This window comes from Gorilla gorilla, chromosome 1 (assembly GCF_029281585.2).
Source record: "Gorilla gorilla gorilla isolate KB3781 chromosome 1, NHGRI_mGorGor1-v2.1_pri, whole genome shotgun sequence".
NCBI classification, from domain to species: domain Eukaryota; kingdom Metazoa; phylum Chordata; class Mammalia; order Primates; family Hominidae; genus Gorilla; species Gorilla gorilla.
The window spans coordinates 139,526,439-139,547,865 of NC_073224.2; the positions used below are offsets into that span (position 1 = coordinate 139,526,439).

Sequence of the window (21,427 nt, forward strand, 5' to 3'; positions counted from 1 at the left end):
TATCCTGGAACATGAACCATAAAACTAAAGGACCGAACTCTGAGGAAGACTTTCTTTTCACTGTATAGCTATAAATATTATTTAAGTAAATATAATACAAATTAACACTTTAAAGATTTTAGAAGAATGCTTAAACTTTATAAGCTTTCATAAATTACATCAGATAGAGAATGATCTTCACAAAATCTTCCTAGAAACTTTATTTTAAAATATTTCCTATGAGAAACTCCCCACAGGAAGCAAACATAACTGACTTTTCGTTAGAGCTTTCTGCCTGATTTTTAGGAAAATGTTTAAAGCTGCTAGCATTTACTTTGCTTAGGTATTTTTGGAATTCAGTTTCCTCGGTTAAGTTTCAAAAGCACACCAGCCAAGAAATGATTTCCTGCTTAGCGAAGCTTGGCCAGCATCTCCGAGGTCAAATCACTGAGAGGTGAGTTCTCTCACTCGAGGAATCAAAACGAATTCAAAGTTAATGAGAGCAGAGAAAAATCTACTAATCTCAAAATTAGACCTTGTCCTAATTTCCTAATTAACTTTCTAATTAATCTCAAATTTGCTAATCTCAAAATTAGGCCTTGTGCTAATGTCCTTCCTTTTCACAACTGGGCCTCCCTCTTATGGTCATCCTGGCCCACAGTTTTATACCAGTGATGCTGTTCAACAGAGAAGATACTTTGGTATTGGAATAAAAATTTGAGGGGTAACAAAATATTTTTTCAATTGTTTAGCTGATGTTTTATATGAGTGGGCTGATTTAAAAAAAAAAAAAACTCTTTAATGTTTTTTCCTCTCAAATTTTAAGCATGTCCCCCACTTAAAAAATACTATTACATAATCAAAGCACCCTAGAAGAAGCAATACTAACACCCAGTGGAGACATTGATGATTGAAGTACCTTCTATGGAACATTAACTTCTCTTTTGAGATCTTTCATGGAAGAACTTTACCATGCAGACAAAGTCACAGTTTGGAGACAATAGGACAGGACTCTATGTATGAGCCCAGTCAATGTTTTCTCAGATTCTGCCCTAATATCAGGAGAATATCATGCCTCTAAATTGGACAGTGGCCTCTTCCTTACTCTGGTCTGTCTCCTCTGTAGCTGGGACCACAGGAAGGTGTCACCACGCCTGGCTAATTTTTGTATTTTTAGTAGAGATGGGGTTTCACTATGTTGGCTAGGCTGGTCTTGAACTCCTGACCTCAAGTGATCTGCTCACCCCAGCCTCCCAAAGTGCAGGGATTACAAAGCAAATATGATGAGTGGGCCCTTCAAGGAGAATACTTGCAAGGTTACACCATAGCCACAGGCTTTCAATGAGCTACCTGCTCTATTACAGATTATTTTCTGCTTTACACAAGAAGCTCACAGGTTACAAAAACACTGTATGCCATAGCAAAGTGAAGTTTAAAATTGGTCAATTCCAATAAATACAGTGTAAATATAAAATAGAGAGGGTCACAGAAAGAATACTGAGACCTCTGGACTATTTGCCAGCTCTGTAGCAGCACAGCACATGACCCATTACAAATCACAATCTGCAGCCAGCCACTATCCACCTTATGTTTTACATTTCTATCTTGAAACTGGAAGAAATACTCTTCTTTTTTTTTTTTTTTTAAATACTCTCTCACTCTGTCTCCCAGGCTGGAATACAGTGGCATGTTCTTGGCTCACTGCAACCTCCACTTCCCAGGTTCAAGCAATTCTCATGCCTCAGCCTCCTGAGTAGCTGGGACTACAGGCAGGTGTCACCATGCCTGGCTAATTTTTGTATTTTTAGTAGAGATGGGGTTTCACCATGTTGGCCAGGCTCGTCTTGAACTCCTGACCTCAAGTGATCTGCTCACCCCGACCTCTCAAAGTGCGGGGATTACAAAGCAAATACCCTTCTGAACTTTCTAAACTGAAGTGGAAATAGCCAGCCCTCTATAACAACCGCAACAACAGCTCGCATTTATTGCTCACTTGTGACATTCCACCATTATCCAAAGCAATAGGAATGGCACCAGAGGGGTCCAGTTTAATCAGACACATAATGTCTCCCAGACTAGGGGTCCTGGGCAAGGCTAAAATATAATGAGCACACTGTGTTTTACAAGGAGAACATAAGCCCAGAGTCAGAGAGGGCCTTTGACGAACATTTACACAGCAAGAGTAGTAAGCAGGATCAATCCAAAACTTTCTCACAGAGCCTGATAATTCGTGTAAATCTTAATTATGAGGCCATAACAAGTTTCATGCTTCAGAATTTAAATAATTCTCAGGTTGAATTGGTCAATAGTACTAAGACTTTTCAGAAATAACTAAATCTAACTCTAAACCACATTATATTATTATTGTATTATATTTCATTCTCTTAACAGATTGGTTCAGAATCACCTGCAGGGCTTATTAAAACACAGATTGCTGGGTCTCACCTCCAGAATTTCTGATTCAGTAGGGCCTGAGAATTTACATTTCTAACAGGTTTTCCAGTAATGCTGACACTGTTGGTCCAGACACCACACACTGAAATCCACTACTCTAAGATATGGCTAAATTTTAGAGAAGCACTACATAAACATGTAACTGGTCCCACCCCTGGGAATCTTTTATATGAAGCTAAAACACTGTCCATCTGGTCAAGTAGTCCCGAAAGAACTCTACATTCTCTTAAAAAGGAATTCTAAATCATGCAATAAGCCTTTTAAAAGCATTTTACAAAAAACACATTTCCCCAGATTCCTCAGCAAACCTTATTACAATTTGTAAATTCATGCATTCCAGGTGATAACACCTTAGGAACAAGTCCCTTTAATGATTCCGTAATTAAGCTGCCTTAAATGTCATTATTCCAGAAGTTCCAAATTCAGATGTTCTCAGGTGCCAAGAATCTGAAGTGGGGCAGCTGGTAAATAAGAAAAGCATTCCCTATCCAAAGCGCAGTAAGCTCCAACCTACTGCTCTTGTGAGGGAATCTGGGTGCAGAATGGTCAGATATTGCAATATTTAAAAGAAGCCAAAATTGAAGCTTTCATAAACTGCAGATGTTGACTATGAATTAAAATTTTTTAAACAGTGTTTAAGCTCAAGAAAACATGTCTGTGGACAGAATGCAGGCCACAGGTGACCAATTTGCTAAATCTGGGTGCCAGGATACTGCGGCTGAAGAAGGTTCTATGGGTTCCATCAGCATGAATTGAGTAGCTGTTGTGTGTCAAACACTTTGCTGAGCAATGCAGTGACAAGGGGAGAAGAAACCCACTCTCTAACCTCAAAGGCTAATGAATATTTAATGCAAAATATTGGCCAAGGCTTATTACAAACAGAGGAGAATAACTGTATAGGATGCATTTACAGCACACAAGGACCAATAAAATGATACTAATTACAGGTACAGTAAGTGTTTCATTTAACAAGGCAAAAAAATAGTAGATAAAAGGTGGAATTTAGTATTGACTATCAATTAACATAATCAAACCTACAGAAATTTCTGTATTGCTTACCTGAGAGTCAAAGTTTTGCCCCTGTTATGTAAATCATAAGTGTATATCATAAATACTTAATGGTACTTATAAACCAAAGTACAATGACTGCTATGATAGAACAATACAAATTAAGATAAGGGTATTGACCCCAGACATTTTCTATCTTGGAAAGAAAAGCTATGTGAAAGGTTATATTCTAGTGGGATCACTCCTTGTAAAACACAAGCCACAGCAACTTGGAGAGAGAAAAAAATGATGACAAGCTGCACAAATAACAAATAGCTCAGGCTACACTTGGATTATGGCAACAAACACAAATCATGCACTTGTTCAGCTTCAGTCAGGAGAGCACAAACTGCTTAACCATTCAATAACAAAAGGTGATGCAATTAGGCTCAAAGCCAAAGCCAAAAAAAAAAAAGAGTTAAAGGTCAATTTAAAGAAACACAGAAAAGTAAAATCTTCAAGTTATTTGGTTAGAATGCTGTATTTAATTAAGCTGTATGAATCAGTCTGACTGAGCTAAGGAAGACATTAATGCAGCCTGGATAATATGCTCTTTAATAAAAATAGAGCCCATGCACCTCCTAAACATGCAAGTTCTGTCAATGATCATGGTCATATTAAGGAGATCACAGCACAGGGACCGCAATGACCAAGGCATCATTCTCTTACAGGTGGCTAGGCTAGCCCAGTAATGGCCGCAGCAATCAGCATCTCCATAGCAATCAGTGGTCATCTCACTGCAAAAGCGATAAAATGAGCAGGTCTTCCTGTGAGCAGCCATGACCTTTACAAGTTTTACCTCCAACTTTCTCAGGAAAGGAATACTCTGGAAAATGTTCTTTGGCTGTACAAAACAAAATATGGTTTATGTTTTTATTTAGTGCCAAGATGAAATAGATTGAATCATTTCTTTAAAAAGAAAAAGGTGTCTCTGTGTGGCCCACTTTGTTTCAAACCCAATATATTTCATTAATGAAATGGCACATTTGATTAAAGCAGAAGTCAAAATGTCAGAGAAAAGTTGCTCATGAAGATGATTTCATCGTGTTAATAATCAATAATTGAAGGCACGTGGGATTCTTTATAAACGGGGTTCTTCCTGCCTGAGGATTCCTAACAGGCATAAGGGGTTCTTGCCTTGCAAACTCGGTATATGCTCGCTCCTATGGGAGTTGACATTGCTTTGGAGCCCCTCCTAGAACCTCTTTAAACTACATGAACTATCTCCAGAATGTAGCTTGCTTTTCTTCCCCACAAACCTATGAGCCAGCAACAGAAGAGAACCACATGAAGAAATCTCAACATGTTTTTGTAGTTATAATAGGGTGGTCTAGTCATTACATCAAAAGAGTTCTGGTGTATATAACCCCCTGATAGGGTGGCAGGTGCCTGGTTTACAGGATAGGATTATGGCACTGATTCATTCAGCAACAAGGACATTCCCTAAGCCCCACCATCTGCCAGGTACTTCCAATGCTTCAATATAATGGTTGGTTTCATGATACCCACCCACTTCCCCTTTTACCCTGAAAGGGCTATGTGGGATGTGTTGTAAATTTAAAATTACATTTCTGTGAATATTCCTTTAATCCTTTTTTAAAATAGTCCTCAAGATCACTGTAATTATCCTGTTGATTCATAACAGCAGGTATTAAAAAAAAGAAAAACCACTGCCCTAGAAAATGTCCCCTTTTTTCAGAGACTTTTTTTTTCTCCAAGCTCAGGTTTTATTTTTCTCAGAGGAAAATGAAATCAATAATTAAAACTGTATTGATGGCCAAGCACAGTGGCTCATGCCTGTAATCCCACCACTTTGGGAGGCTCAGGTGGGAAGCTAGCTTAAGCCCAGAAGTTCAAGACCAGCCTGATCAACATAGTGTGTCCCTGCCTCTATAAAAACTTAAAAAAAAAAAAAAAAAAAAAAAAAGTTAGCTGGGTGGGGTGCAGAAGTGTGCACCTGTATTTCCAATTAGTCAGTTGACTGAAGTGGGAGAATCATCAAAGCCCAGGAGTTTGAGGCTGCAGTGAGCTATGACTGCACCATGGCACTCCAGCCCAGGTGACGCAGTGAGACCCCCCTCAAAAAAAAAAAAAAGAATAGAGGAAGGTATTCAGTTTTTTCAAAATACCACAACTTTGTCTTTTGTTAGTAAAGTCTTCTTTTTCAGAAGACTTTAGCCCAGTGTTCTTAGCATGTCTGTGTCAAGGATCCCTCTGAGAACCTGAAAAAAAGCCATGAATCCTCCCAGAAGAAAAATGTAAATACATACAAAATTGTACATATAATTTCAAGGGTTTATGGATCCCTTGAATTACCAGAATAATAATTCCAGCTCAAGGCTATCAATCATTGATGACATTTAACATTAAATAACATACACAGTTTAACAAATTGTTCTCACTTCAGTGCATCTTCCCTCTTTTGATTGCTTCCCCTATCCTAGGGGAAAGACCAAACAGCAACCTATTACTGCCTAATTCCTAGTACTGACAATTTTTTAAAGTACAGTTTAAATAAGCAGCAGGTTTTTTATTGGTGATGATGCATTTTATGTTTGGATTTTAATCTAAGCATATGTTTGATGGGATAATTTTCCTTTCTGATTGACGTAATTAAAATAAGGACATTGGGAATAGAATGCATATGGACACAGAAACACAAAAATAGCAATAAATCACCACCTCAAATCATCAACTGGAAAAAAACATCTTCTCATTTCAAAAATGAGAAATTTGGGATTGGAATAAAATGTACAGCAAAATATTACCTATCTATATAAAGCACAGAATGAGGAAGAAAAATCATACAAGCTTTCTTGGAAGGAATAAAAATTTCCAAACTGAAAAATGAAATGTGCCTAAAAGAACTGGGAAATCACACAAGAGAAGAATCCTAAGACGAAGTTACTGGTTAACACAGTGCGAAATTACTCAGAGAAGTAAAGGAGTTTGAGGATACAGCAAGTGCCATCAGATTCAGCATTTAAGACGTTATTAGAGCAGTTTCGGTAGAGTAGGGAAGGAAAAAGTTAGATAACAAAGGGTTAAGAAATCAGCGCACAGGAAGGACGGAGGCAGGCTCTTCTTCTGAAACCTCTGGAAGCAAAAGGAGAAAGGGGGATCTGCAAATGAAGGGGATCATGACAAAGTCAAAAGAAGTCTCTGTGTGTCTGTCGTCCCTGCACTAGGCACTGAGAACACAAAGATACATGACATCCTCCACCTTCCACCCTCTAGAAGCTCATAGTCTAGTGAGAATGACAGGTGCAAACAGGTAATTACAATTCATCAACGATACAGATCTGCACAGAGAATGATGAGAAAACAAGGGAGGCACTGTCAATCCAGTCCAAAAGGACAAGAAGATGCTTCCTAAAGGGTGGTGGCTGGACAAGGTATTAAAGAATGAAGAGCTATCAAGCCAGAGGGTAAGGGCATCCCAGTCAGACTGGTCTTCATGAGCAAATGCATGGAACAGCTGGTATGGTAGAGTAAAGTGCAAGGCTGGGAGTGGCAAGGGTACTGCTGCTTCCCAGTAAATTAATGCATGAAATCATCCACTGGGAAGACAACAAGGGTGAGAGCTGGCAAGGCAGAAAGACAAGAAAGCAAAGTACCCAAGACCTTACTGAAGTAAGTGACCATGGGCTGCAGGCAAGAGACATCAGCAGGGTGCCAGTGGACTGAGAGAACAGGGAGACTGAAGGTCTAGCAATCCCAGTAGTGTGAGAGGGACAGAATGTGCAAAGTGAGTAACAAAGGCATTTTCCAAGGGGGAGAATCTGGAGTCTGGGTTCGTGGAAGTGAAGCAGACAGAATGGCCCTAACACTTACTGGAATGAAAGAGGCAGAGGAGCCTCAAAGTCAGCGTGGGACAACAAGGTCAGGTAGCTGGGGCAATGCTAAGAGTGAACAAAGGATGACTGTAAACCAGAGGCTATGGTTCCTACTGAAGGTGGAAAGAAGAACAGGAAAAATGTGGTCAAGAGCCATGAAATCTAGCCCTGACTTTGCCTGCTGCACTGGGCAAGTCACACACCTTTCCCAGGCCTCCCTTTCTGAGTCTTGACTAAATGGTCATTTAGATGCCTAAAATTATATTGGACAGCTTTCCCATATAGAAACAACAGCTTTAAGGCTGAGAAACAGGTGTTCATCGATTTTGTAGAAGAACTGTCTTTATTATATTCCCTACCAGAATTCACAAATGTTACATTGGTAACTTTATTATGTATAGGACTTTAAAATGTACAAAGCTTTTACATATTGATATAGTTTGGATATTTGTCCTCTCCAAATCTCACGTGATCCCCAGTGTTAAGAGGTGGGGCCTTGGGTCATGGGGGCAGATCCCTCATGAACTGCTCGGTGCCATTCTGAGGGGATTGAGTGGGTTTTCACTCTTAGTTCCCCCAAGATTTGGTTGTTAAAAGGAGTGTGGCACCTCCCTCCCCTCTCCCTTGCTCCCTCTCTTGCCATATGACATGACTGTTCCCCTTCATCTTCTGCCTTGAGTGAAAGCTTCCTGAGGGACTCACCAGAAGCAGATGTTGGTGCCACAATTCATGTACAGCCTGTGGAACCATGAGCCATATAAAACTCTTTTCTTTATAAATTACCTAGCCTCTGGTATTCCTTTATAGCAATGCAAAACAGACTAAGGCACATGTTTTCTAATATAATACTAACCACCACCCTGTGACAGTTCTGTAATTCCTATTTTACAGATGAAGAAACTAAGATTCCACAAAACTGAAGCAATTCCAACTTTGGATTGGTACAGTAAATCTTTTTCTCCTAATTAGAGATTCTATGTAGTATGCTTCATTGAGATAACTCATGACTTATCAACATTTGGGTTTTTAAAATTCAATCATTCAGCAAGTAATGCAGTGCCCATTAATTGTCCTAAAGCTACATATGTCATTCCAGACAACCAACAGATTACCTTACCACTAAAATGAACCAAGGAGAGTGTTTAAACTTTATTAATAATGTTGAAACACAGCATTATAAATGAAAGCAAATAGAAACAAGTTTACATACATATACTTACCATACTGTTCAGTGTAGAAAATGGTAGAAAAAATACTCTCAACTCAACCCATCTACTCTTCTGCAACTGCTATAAGTAGAACACTGAGTCAGACCAGTGATTTTACTTTCCTGATAATGACTCCTTTCTCTTTGGCTACCCTAGATAGTACTCGGTTCCCAGATTAATTATAATACCCAATTCATACCAACTACATACTAATGACTAATCAAGACAGCAAAGAAATTCCTTGGTCTTCAAAAGAAAAAAATAGACTTCCATTATTTATTAATTATCCTTTTCTTGTTTACTCAGCCATTAAAAGTTCATTTTATATAAAAAGGATATTATTTACTTCCTAGGTGATTGCAAAAACCTCTATTTTACTTTCTAAAATACTGGCTTCTTTTCTGAAAAACAGATCTGGCTTAATTAAAGGAATTTACATGTATCTTTTCAAGTCAGACAACTTTGTAAGTTAATTCCTACAAAAGTTGAGTAAAACAGATTTTATTATGTTGGTTCAAAAGTAATTGTGGTTTTTAACATTAAAAGTAATTGTAAAAACCACAATTGCTTTTGCACCAACCTAATATGTTATATGATTATTGATTCTTTTTGGTATAATTCCATGTCCACCTCTCACTTTGAAATCAATGGCAAAAATTTGTAAATTCATAAGGATACTATGAACATATTCTACAGGAAATTCTCTATCAGACTGCTTTTTATACCTAAGTTCATTAAAAACCAATCAAATCAAAAAATAATCACAGAACAGTTAATATGTCCAAGGCATTCTACTATGTAACATCAGTAACATTTTACCCAGCAGAAAGAGCAATATCTGAGCAATATAATTTAGTATTTATCCTTAAGAGTCCTCTGTATAGCATTTTGTCTTTCAAACTGAAATAGTTAAGATCTTCATTTAGAAACTGGAAGACAAGGAGATAAATATTGCTTTCTGTGTGATAAAAAAAGTTTACTAAAACTAGGTATATAGACGAGTTTCCTCATATGCTTGAAGAAAAAAAAAAGCCACATGCCAAAATCCACATAAAAGTACAGAAAATGAAACCAGATACCCATGTGAAATCAAAACTGTAGATGAATACTAAATGTATGACCAGAATTCTACCATCTCAGGTAAATTCCATTCTCTGTTGCTGCTGGTTCATCAATCTCACTTGGCTGTTAACTACACAGAACATTTAAGAAACATGCAAAAAATTTCAATCTTGACCAAACAGAAAATGTTATGCGCACAGCTCCAGCCATGATAAGCCCTGTTCATCACTTGGAAACAGGGTCTACAGGCATATCTGAAGGTTTCAGAAAAATTATCCTAGGAGGGAATTTGATAGAGACTCATTAACAACAGCCTAAAAGGATTTGTGCTTTCTTTCTTAGATCACTATTCCAGTGACTTCATTCAGCTCATATTGCAATTCATTCTGAAAACTGAAAGAGGTTAACATGTCCTTTGTGGTATAATCAGGAGGATCACTTTCAAATTCTAGGTGAACTACTCACATAAATTTCCAGAGATCAAGATCACCTGACTAAATGTTTTGTGCACACCAACCCCACTGAGCAGATCCTATGGTTCAAATGTTTTAATTCCAAATTATAAATATCACTACAATACTCACTTTTAGTTTCTTGTTTAGTTTGCAGCAATATCTGTACACCATTGCCAAGTTCAGCGGTCCAAAATCTGCATAGAAACTAAGATACAAGAAAAACAAAAAATGTAGTATTTAGTCAAAGTATAATTTTCAGTAACATCAATGTTCATCTTTAATTTCATTAAATTTACAATCAAATTTCAATTATCTTATAACTAATCTGATCCATGGTATAATCCAAATAACTAATGGTTTTGTCCTAATGCCCTCTAGTTACTCTAACTAGTCTCTTAATAGGGAACTAGTGGCCGGGCACGGTGGCTCATGCCTGTAATCCCAGCACTTTGGGAGGCCGGGGCAGGCAGACTGCCTGAGGTCAGGTGTTCGAGACCAGCCTGACCAACATGGAGAAACCCCATCCCTACTAAAAATACAAAATTAGCCAAGCAGTGTGGTGCTTGCCTATAATCCCAGCTACTCGGGAGGCTGAGGCAGGAGAATCACTTGAACCCAGGAAGTGGAGGTTGCGGTGAGCCAGAGATCGCACCACTGCACTCCAGCCTGGGCAACGAGAGTGAAACTCCATCTCAAAAAACAAAACAAACAAACAAAAAAAAAAACAGAACTAATTGGACAGTTTTAAGTTCCACCTCCTTTGATCTGCCTGCCAGACCATTTAAGTAAACACACTAAAGAGCAGGCAAAGAAAGAACCAACAGGAATATAACAAGTACATGGCCTGTACTACTTGCTTTTATTTCTTTATCATATATTTTAGTCATAAACTTACTTGTGTACTTTGGATTCCAACTATTCCTCTCAAACATAGCTCACAATTCTCAAGTATCTTAAATCCAGTGGTATTTTTTCAGTTTTCGTTCTCCATGAACTTTCTGTATTATAAGACACACTGGCTCCTCCCCCTCTCTTCATCCCCTAACATCTCCAGGATACAGTCATCAATCTGTAAATCTTCTCTCTTAGCCAACATCACGAATTTAACTGATGACCCTATGGAAAAGTGATGTCTCTTCCACTTGAGAGCCAGTGTCAGTCTTCTCCATCTCGGCTACCTGCTGGGTCCACCATCTACAGGCCCTTCCGTCACCTGGAACTCAAAATATCTAAAACTCAACCCATCTTTCCTTCACATCATCCCTCCAGACAAAAAAACACTTTGCTTCTCCCAGTCACTCAGGCATTAAATCTCTCAATCACAATAGGCCAACAAATAAATATTTAATTCTGATATATCAAACAAGCTACTACTATAATTCATCCCTTCCCTTTCTCTTCGTATTTTGCCAACAGAAGTCCAGATCCTTTTCATCTCACACCTGTACTTTATATATATATATATATACACACACACACTTTAAGTTCTAGGGTACATGTGCACAATGTGCACATTTGCTACATATGTATACACGTGCCATGTTGGTGTGTTGCACCTATTAACTCAGCATTTACATTAGGTATATCTCCCAATGCTATCCCTCCCCCCTCCCCCCACCCCATGACAGGCCCTGGTGTGTGATGTTCCCCTTCCCATGTCCAAGTGTTCTCATTGTTCAGTTCCCACCTATGAGTGAGAATATGCGGTGTTTGATTTTTTGTCCTTGCGACAGTTTGCTCAGAATGATGGTTTCCAGCTTTATCCAGGTCCCTACAAAGGACATGAACTCATCCTTTTTTATGGCTGCATAGTATTCCATGGTGTATATGTGCCACATTTTCTTAATCCAGTCTATCATTGCTGGGCATTTGGGTTGGTTCCAAGTCTTTGCTATTGTGAATAGAGCCGCAATAAACATACGTGTGCATGTGTCTTTATAGCAGCATGATTTATAATTCTTTGGGTATATACCCAGTAATGGGATGGCTGGGTCAAATGGTATTTCTAGTCCTAGATCCTTGAGGAATCGCCACACTGTCTTCCACAATGGTTGAACTAGTTTACAGTCCTACCAACAGGGTAAAAGTGTTCCTATTTCTCCACATCCTCTCCAGCACCTGTTGTTTCCTGACTTTTTAATGATCGCCATTCTAACTAGTGTGAAATGGTATCTGATTGTGGTTTGGATTTGCATTTCTCTGATGGCCAGTGATGATGAGCATTTTTTCATGTGTCTGTTGGCTGCATACATGTCTTCTTTTGAGAAATGCCTGTACTTTTTAAAATCTCTCTCCCCTTCCCAATCATCCTGTATTCCAAGAAAGATATTAGTCTTCATAAAGTCTCAGTTCTCACATATCCTCCCACTATTCAAAAATGTTTAATGGTTTCTTACTGCCTTTAGAATAATTCCTTGGCCCAGCAATCAAAGCCTTACACAACATTCCCCTAGCTTCCAGGCTGACCTTATCTCCTGAGAGGTCCCATAGGAAATCTGCATTCCAACAAAGATGTCCATTCCTTATTCCCAAATATTCTATATGTATTCTTTATCTAAGCCTCCACTCACATCGGTTTCCTTGTCTAGAGTGTCCTCCTTTTTCTTTCTGCTACACTCTACCTTGCTCAAAGTCCAGTGCAAATCCCACCTTCTCCATGAAGCCTTTCCAATCATCCTAGGGAACACCTTTCTCTCAAAGTTTTCAAAACTTACCGTCTGAGTCATTCTTTTAGTCTACTACATATACTACTAAATATTGCAAATTATTTTAAGTATTGATTCTACTTAATCAACTACAATGTAAGTCTCTCTGTCAGGGACTGTATCATATACTTATGATTAGAAGAATGTCCTACACGTAATACAAAAGCAGAAACGAGTATTCATTATGAAATAGTTTGTTCATTAATGCTTTAAGTTCAATTTAGTCTAGACCACAAATTTACTAAATACCAACATATTTCCAAAATCCATCCCCAAAAGACCTTTGAATTAGTCATTTAATTTTTTTGCTGCGACCCAAATGACACTATCATAACTATGTCATTACATTACATAAAATCTGCCAATAGCCACTTGCCTAAGATAAATAAAGAATGCTGAATTTGTATATTTTATCCCTATTAGGCAGGTTGGTAATATTTTGAAATTTATATTACAGGTGGCACCAAATTTAGCTGTCCCTTTACACAGGCTTCATGAGAAGAACACAGAGATGCATCAGAGAAATGCAAATCAAAACCACAATGAGATACCATCTCACACCAGTTAGAATGGCGATCACTAAAAAGCCAGGAAACAACAGGTGCTGGAGAGGATGTGGAGAAATAGGAACACTTTTACACTGTTGGTGGGACTGTAAACTAGTTCAACCATTGTGGAAGTCAGTGTGGCGATTCCTCAGGGATCTGGAACTAGAAATACCATTTGACCCAGCCATCCCATTACTGGGTATATACCCAAAGAATTATAAATCATGCTGCTATAAAGACACATGCACACGTATGTTTATTGCGGCTCTATTCACAATAGCAAAGACTTGGAACCAGCCCAAATGTCCAATAATGATAGACTGGATTAAGAAAATGTGGCACATATACACCATGGAATACTATGCAGTCATAAAAAATGATGAGTTCATGTCCTTTGTAGGGACATGGATGAAATTGGAAATCATCATTCTCAGTAAACTATCGCAAGAACAAAAAACCAAACACCGCATATTCTCACTCATAGGTGGGAATTGAACAATGAGAATACATGGACACAGGAAGGGGAACATCACAATCTGGGGACTGTTGTGGGGTGGGGGGAGGTAGGAGGGATAGCATTAGGAGATATACCTAATGCTAAATGACGAGTTAATGGGTGCAGCACACCAGCATGGCACATTTATACATATGTAACTAACCTGCACATTGTGCACATGTACCCTAAAACTTAAAGTATAATAATAATAGAAAAAAAAGAAAGAAAGCAGCAGTAATTTGAAATAAAAGTTCTAGACTCATTTCTTAACTTCCCAGTGTGGTGTTGTATTGTAAATGTAAACAAAATACCCACGAATCCAAAATGAACTATACCTATAGTCCCCTTACTGACCAGTCCAAGACAAGTCAACAAAAACTAACTCAGAAGAACCAAAATGAAGAGTATAGGCATATCTCATTTTATTGTACTTCACTTTATCATGCTCACAGATAGTGCATTTTTTTAAAATTGAAGAACCGTGGCAACCCTGCATCAGGCAAGTCTATCAGTTCCATTTCTCCAACAGCATGTGCTCACTTCATGTCTCTGTTTCACATTTTGGTAACTCTCACAATATTTTAAATTTTCATTATTATTGTATCTGTTATGATGGTCAGTGATCTTTGATATTACTACTGTAATTGTTTTGGGTCTCCACAAACTGTACCCAAATAAGATAGCAAACTTAATTGATAAATGTCATATGTGTTCTGACTGCTTCACCAACTAGCCATTCCCCCATCTCTCTCCCTCTCCTTGGACTTCCCTATTCCCTGAGACACAACAATATTGAAATCAGGCCAATTAATAACCCTATCATGGCCTCTCAGTGTTCAAGTAAAAGCAAAAGTCACACATGGTTCACTTTAAATCAAAAGGTAGAAATGATTAAGCTTAGTGAAGAAGGTGTATCGAAAGCCAAGATAGGCCAAAAGCTAGGCCTCTTGCTCCAAACAGCCAACTGTGAATGCAAAAGAAAAGTTCTTGAAGGAAATTAATAGTGCTACTCCAGTGAACATATGAATGATACAAAAACAAAATAGCTTTATTGCTGATATGGAGAAAGTTTTAGTGATCTGGATAGAAGATGAAACCAGCCACAACATTCCCTTAAGCCAAAGCCTCATCCAAAGCAAGGCCCTAATTCTCTTCAATTCTATGAAGGCTAAGAGAGGTGAGGAAGCTGCAGAATAAAAGTATGAAGTTAGCAGAGGTTGGTTCATAAGCTTTAAGATTTATGGGAGGACGTCAACATATTAACATTCACAGGAGTTTGAAAGATGTTGATTCCAACCCTCATGAAAACTATTGAGGGGTTTAAGACGTCAGTGATGGAAGTAACTGCAGATGTGGTGGAAATGGCAAGAGAACTAAAATTAGAAGTAGAGCCTAATTGCTAAATTCTCATGATAAAACTTGAATGAGGAGTTGCTTCTCATTCAACTTTATCATGCTCACACCTTTTGCTCATGAATGAGCAAAGAAACTGGGTTCTTCAGATGGAATTTACTCCTTTTGAAGATGCTGTGAATATTATTGAAATGACAACAAAAAAATTAGAATGTTACACATACTTAGTTGATAAAGTAGCCCCAGGGTTTGAGAGGATTAACTCCTATTTTGAAAACTCTAAGTAAAATGCTATCAAATAGCATCTCATGCTACAGAGAAATCTTTCATGAAAGGAAGAGTGAATCAATATGGCAAATTTCACTGCTGTCTTATTTTAAGAAATTGCCACAGCCACCCCAACCTTCAGCAACCACCACCCTGAGCAGTCAGCAGCCATCACACTGGGGCAGGGCCCTCCACCAGCAAGAAGATTACAACTTGCTAAAGGCTCAGATGATCATTAGCATTTTTCAGCAATAAAGTATTTTTAGTTAAGGTATATACATTGCTTTCTTAGACACAATGCTATTACACACTTAATAGACCACAGTATAGTATAAACATAGCTTTTATATGTACTGAGAAACCAAAAAAACTGTGACTTGCTTTATTGCAGTATTTGCTTTATTGTGGTGGTCTAGAACCAAACCTGCAATATCTCCACAGTATGCCTGTGTATAAATATGCACCTACCAGTATTGATTAAGGTAATCTTTTTTCTTTTTTTTTTTTTTTTTTTTTTTTTTTTTTTTGAGATGGAGTCTTGCTTTGTCGCCCAGGCTGGAGTGCAGTGGCGCGATCTCTGCTCACTGCAAGTTCCACCTCCCGGGTTCACGCCATTCTCCTGCCTCAGCCTCCCGAGTAGCTGGGACTACAGGCGCCCACTACCACGCCCGGCTAATTTTTTTTTGTATTTTTATTAGAGACGGGGTTTCACCGTGTTAGCCAGGATGGTCTCGATCTCCTGACCTCGTGATCCGCCCGCCTCGGCCTCCCAAAGTGCTGGGATTACAGGCGTGAGCCACCGCGCCCGGCCAAGGTAACCTTTTTTCTAAATAAGAGATTTTCTTATCCTTGGGTTAATGGAAGCAACACTTTTGACTAATATACCTTGTTTTTTTTCTACTTGTATATGAATATTGACACTGGTAGAATCTGAAGTTAAATTTGGAATTTTTAGCTATGGTTATTTCAGCTTTTTAAACTCACTTTGAATAAATTTTGGGAAAGCAAAAATGATTCAAGTTATCCATAAAAATCCTCAAAAAAACAAATCCAGCAGCACCTCAAAAAGTTTATGCATCACGATGAAGTAGGCTTCATTCCTGGAATGCAAGGTTGGGTCAGTATATGCAAACCAATAAATGTGACACACCACATTAACAAAATTAAACATTTTTTAAAAATGTGATCATCTCAAAGACACAAAAAAAGCTTCTGATAAAATCCAACATCCGTTCATGGTAAAAATCCTTAACAAACTGGGCATCAAAGGAACATACCCCAAAATAATAAGAGCCATCTATGACAAACCCACAACCAACATCATACTGAATGAACAAAAGCTGGAAGCATTCCCTTTAGGAGCTGAAACAAGACAAAGATGCCCACTCTTGCCACTCCTATTTAACACAGTACTAGAAGTCCTAGCCAGAGCAAGCAACCAAAGAAAAAATAAAAGGCCCTCAAATAGGAAAATAAGTCAAACTATCTCTTTCCACTGATGATATAATGATATACCTAGAAAATCCTAATGACTCTGCCAAAAGGCTCCTGGAACTGATAAACAACTTCAATAAGGTTTCAGGATACAAAATTCATGTACAAAAATCAGTAGCATTTCCATACACCAACAATATTCAAGCTAAGAGCCAAATAAAAAATGTAATCCCAGTTACAATAGCCTCAAAAGAACTAAAATACCTAGGAATACATCTAACCAAGATGAAAGATCTCTACAAGGAGAACTACAAAACACTGCTAAAAGAAATCACAGACAACACAAATGAAAAAACATTACATGCTCATGGATTGGAAGAAACAATATGGATAAAATCACTATATTGCCCAAAGCAATCTACAGTTTCAACACTATTCCTATTACACTACCAATATCATTTTTCACAGAATTAGAAAAAAAACTATTCTAAAATTCATATGGAACCAAAATAAGGCCAAATAGTCAAAGCAATAAGCAAAAAGAACAAAGCCAGAGGCATCGCATTACCCAAATTAAAACTCTACTCTAAGGCTATAATAACCAAAACAGCATGGTACTGGTACAAAAACAGACACATAGAACAATGGAACATTATAGAGAACCCTGAAATAAACCTGTACACCTACAGCCATCTGATCTTCAACAAAATCAACAGAAATAGCATTAGGGAAAGGACTTCCTATTCAATAAATGGTGCTGGGATAGCTGGCTAGCCAAATGCAAAAGAATGAAACTGGTCTCCTATCTATCACCGTATACAAAAATTAACTCAAGATAGATTAAAGATTTAAATGTAAGATCTCAAACTAAATATCCCAGAAGAGGCCAGGAGCCGTGGCTCATGCTTATGAAATAGCACTTTGGGAGGCCAAAGTGGGAGGATTGCTTGAGCTCAGGAGTTTGAGACTAGCCTGAGCAACAAAGGGAGACTCCATCTCTACAAAAAAACACAACTTTAGGCTGGGTGCAGTGGCTCACGCCTGTAATCCCAACACTTTGAGAGGCTAAGGCAGGCCGATCGCTTGACCCCCAGGAGTTCAAGACCGGCCTGGGCAACATAGCAAAACCCCATCTCCTAAAAATTACAAAAATTAGCTGGGTGTGGTAGTGCATGCCTGTAGTCCCAGGTACTTCGGAGGCTGAGGCAGGAGAATTGCTTGAGCCCGGGAGGTCGAGGCTGCAGTGATTTCTGATGGTGCCACTACACTCCAGCCTGGGTGACAAAATGAGACCCTGTCTCCAAAAAAAAAAAATTTTTTTTTAATTAGCCAGGTGTGGTGGCATACATCTATAGTCCTAGCTACTTGGGAGGCTGAGGCAGGAGGATTACTTGAGCCCAGAAGGTCAAGGCTGCAGTGAGCCATGATTATGCCACAGCACTCCAACTTAGGTGTCTCAAAAAAAAAAAAAAAATTTTTTTAGAAGAAAACCTAGGAAACACCATTCTAAATATCGGCCTCAGGAAAGAATTTATGACTAAGTCCTCAAAAAGCAAACATTGACAAGTGGGACCTAATTAAACTAAAGAGCTTCTGAACAGCAAAATAAACTATCAACAGAGTAAACAGACAACATACAGAAGGGGAAAAATATTCGCAAACTATGTATCTGACAAAGGTCTAATATCTAGAATCCATAGGAATTTAACAGTTGAACAAGAGAAAAATAACCCCATTAAAAAATGAGCAAAAGACATGAACAGACACTTCTCAAAAGAAGAAATACAAGCACCTAACATATGAAAAATGATCAACATCACTAATCATCAGAGAAACACCAATCAAAACCATAATGAGACACCATCTCACACCAGTCAGAATGGCTACTATTAAAAAGTCAAGGCTAGGCAGTGGCTCATGCCTGTAATTCCAGCACTTGGGGAGGCCAAGGTGGGCGGATCACGAGGTCAAGAGATCAAGACCATCCTGGCCAACATGGTGAAACCCCATCTCTACTAAAAATACAAAAATTAGCTGGGCGTGGTGGCACATGCCTGTAGTCACAGCTACCTTGGAGGATGAGGCAGGAGAATCACTTGAACCCAGGAGGCAGAGGCAGGAGAATTGCTCGAACCCAGGAGGCGGAGGTTGCAGTGAGCCGAGATTGCGCCACTGCACTCCAGCCTGGCGACAGAGCGAGACTCCATCTCAAAAAAAATAAAACAAAATGTCAAAAAACAACAGATTCACACTGTTGGCGGCGGGAATCTAAATTAGTCCAGCCACTGTGAAAAGCAGTTTGGAGATTTCTCAAAAAAACTTAAAACAGAACTACCATTCAACCCAGCAATCCCATTACTGGGTATATATCCAAAAGAAAATAAATCGTTCTATCTTCGCAGCAACATGGATGAAGCTGGAGGCTATTATCCTAAAAGAATTAATGCAGGAATAGAAAACCAAATACCGCATGTTCTCATTTATAAGTGGGAACTACACAATTGACTACTCACGGACAAAAAGATGGCAACAATAGACATGAAGGACTACTGAAGTGGGGAGGGAAGAAGGGAGTAAAGTGTTGGAAAACTAACTATTGGGAACTATGCTCACTACCTGGGTGACAGGATCATTTATACCCCAAACCTTAGCATCACAAAATATGCTTGTATACAAACCTGCACATATACCCCTGAATCTAAAATAAAAGTTGTAATTTTTTAAAAAAGAATTCAAGTCATCAAATTCCAGTTTCATACTAACCATTACAATCCAACTTCAAACTCAAATTCAAAGATGTACAATTTCTAACAGTCAGATTGGCTTAGCCACATGTACTTTTGAAAGCAATATGGTTCACATATGAACCTATTTCACCAAACACCAGGAAATAAAATTGGTATACTACAATAACACAGGAGAAAGTAAATCAAATACAAACATTATCCTTAAGTTGATCTGTACTCTCTAACATGGTAGCCACTAGTCATGGCTATTTAAATTTAAATTAACTAAGGTGAAACAAATTAAAAATTCTTCAATTATTTCAAATGTGTTCAAAAGCCACATGTAGCTAATGGCTACAGAATTCAACAATGTTCTGCACTGATGGACAATACTGATCAAGATGAAAAGACATATCAAAATAACTATAAAAGATAAAAGAAACTACCAAGTACCATAAACGAAGTATAGATAAAATGTTTGAAGACAATATCCTTTCCCTACAAAGGCCCAATTATTTCCCAACAGTGAGAATAGGCCCTGGTAATTTTTATCCTGTTTTGTTCAAGAGGGTCATATTTCCAAAAAGCCAGTTGGGACTTGGAACATGAGAGAATGGAAAAATAGGTGAGGATCTAGTTCCCACCCTCCTTCACTGTCTCTCAAAAAGACAGGCTGTTTTAAGACTAGGCTGCTATCCAAAGATAGCAACAATGAAGAAGTTATGCCTCTTTTTCGGCAAGAGCCTCAGGTTAAAGGTAGAAAAAAAAATAAGCAATCCTAACCCAGAGGACTTCCCACCCCACAGTATGTTGAAGCTCAGTGGGCCAGCCTTTATATCCCACAAAAAGACGGATGAGCTTCAAGTTACACTAAAAAAATTCAGTCAAAAGTTTTGCACAACCAAGAGCAATTTTGAACAAGTCTTCAAAAGTCAGAATTGTCACAAATATAAAGCCAACAAGCTCTATCTTATCTTAAGGTCATTTGATACAATACTTACACTTGTAAGACTATTTATGTATTTAAAATAATATAGTCTTACACATATAGTTTTCTAGCTTACTATTAATAAATATATTTTTAAATGTCAAGACCATTGAAAAATTGCTGATAGTTGTTCACACCATGCTGGGTTATCACCAACTTTGGTATAATGAAATACTGTGAATAAAGAAGACATCTTCCAACAACATGCTCCTTTGTAAGAACCTTCTTCACCAGAGTTGAGGGAAAAATGAAAACATACTTATAATACATACTATTAGCTAGAGGGAAATTCAAAATAAAAATTAATTGATAATCGATGAAAATAATCAAATGTGCTAGAAAGTAAAAAATATTTATTTGGGCGGCTTGGAACAAAAGCAGGGTGGAAGAGGAGAAATGGAAGGTCATCAACCTGGGGATAGTGAAAAGGGAGGAGACGGTAGAAATAAGCACTTCAGAGACTATTCAGAAATCTGAGGGTTGAGTGCACTCCTAAACTTGAAGTTAATGACAATGGACAGAGTCTTCTCCACTCTGGCGTTTCCTAGGAAAAGGCCTCCAGAGCCACAGCCAAGCAAGGGTCCCCACTTTGTCTTGGCAGAGGGGAGTAGTCTTTAGGTCTCATGTGGCCAGGGAAAAACACGGACATTTTATTATTTCAGAGTATCCATGGGTTCATCTCCAAATGAATTAACAAATGAACGAATGATTCTCTCCACCTATTTGCAGATTTCTTCTAAGAAGGTTGGCAAATTATGGGTCAATGCCTACAATGAAACTCATGAACTATTAAGGGAAAATCGGTCCATCCATCTTTTTATTCAGTAAGTGTAAATAGCTAAAATCAAACCCTTTTCTGTTTTGACAGG

General features: G+C 38.3%; 1 protein-coding gene across 9 annotated transcripts in view; it reads right to left on the reverse strand.

The window, feature by feature from the left end:
- The window catches only part of CDC14A (cell division cycle 14A), a 176,562-nt gene that overhangs the window by 133,408 nt on the left and 21,727 nt on the right, over nt 1–21,427 (reverse strand). For all 9 annotated transcript variants that reach the window (XM_019035893.4, XM_019035939.4, XM_055353124.2 and 6 more), the window contains one exon: nt 10,171–10,246. In XM_019035893.4, the coding sequence (XP_018891438.4) occupies nt 10,171–10,246 (76 nt within the window). The remainder of the gene's footprint in view (nt 1–10,170; nt 10,247–21,427) is intronic.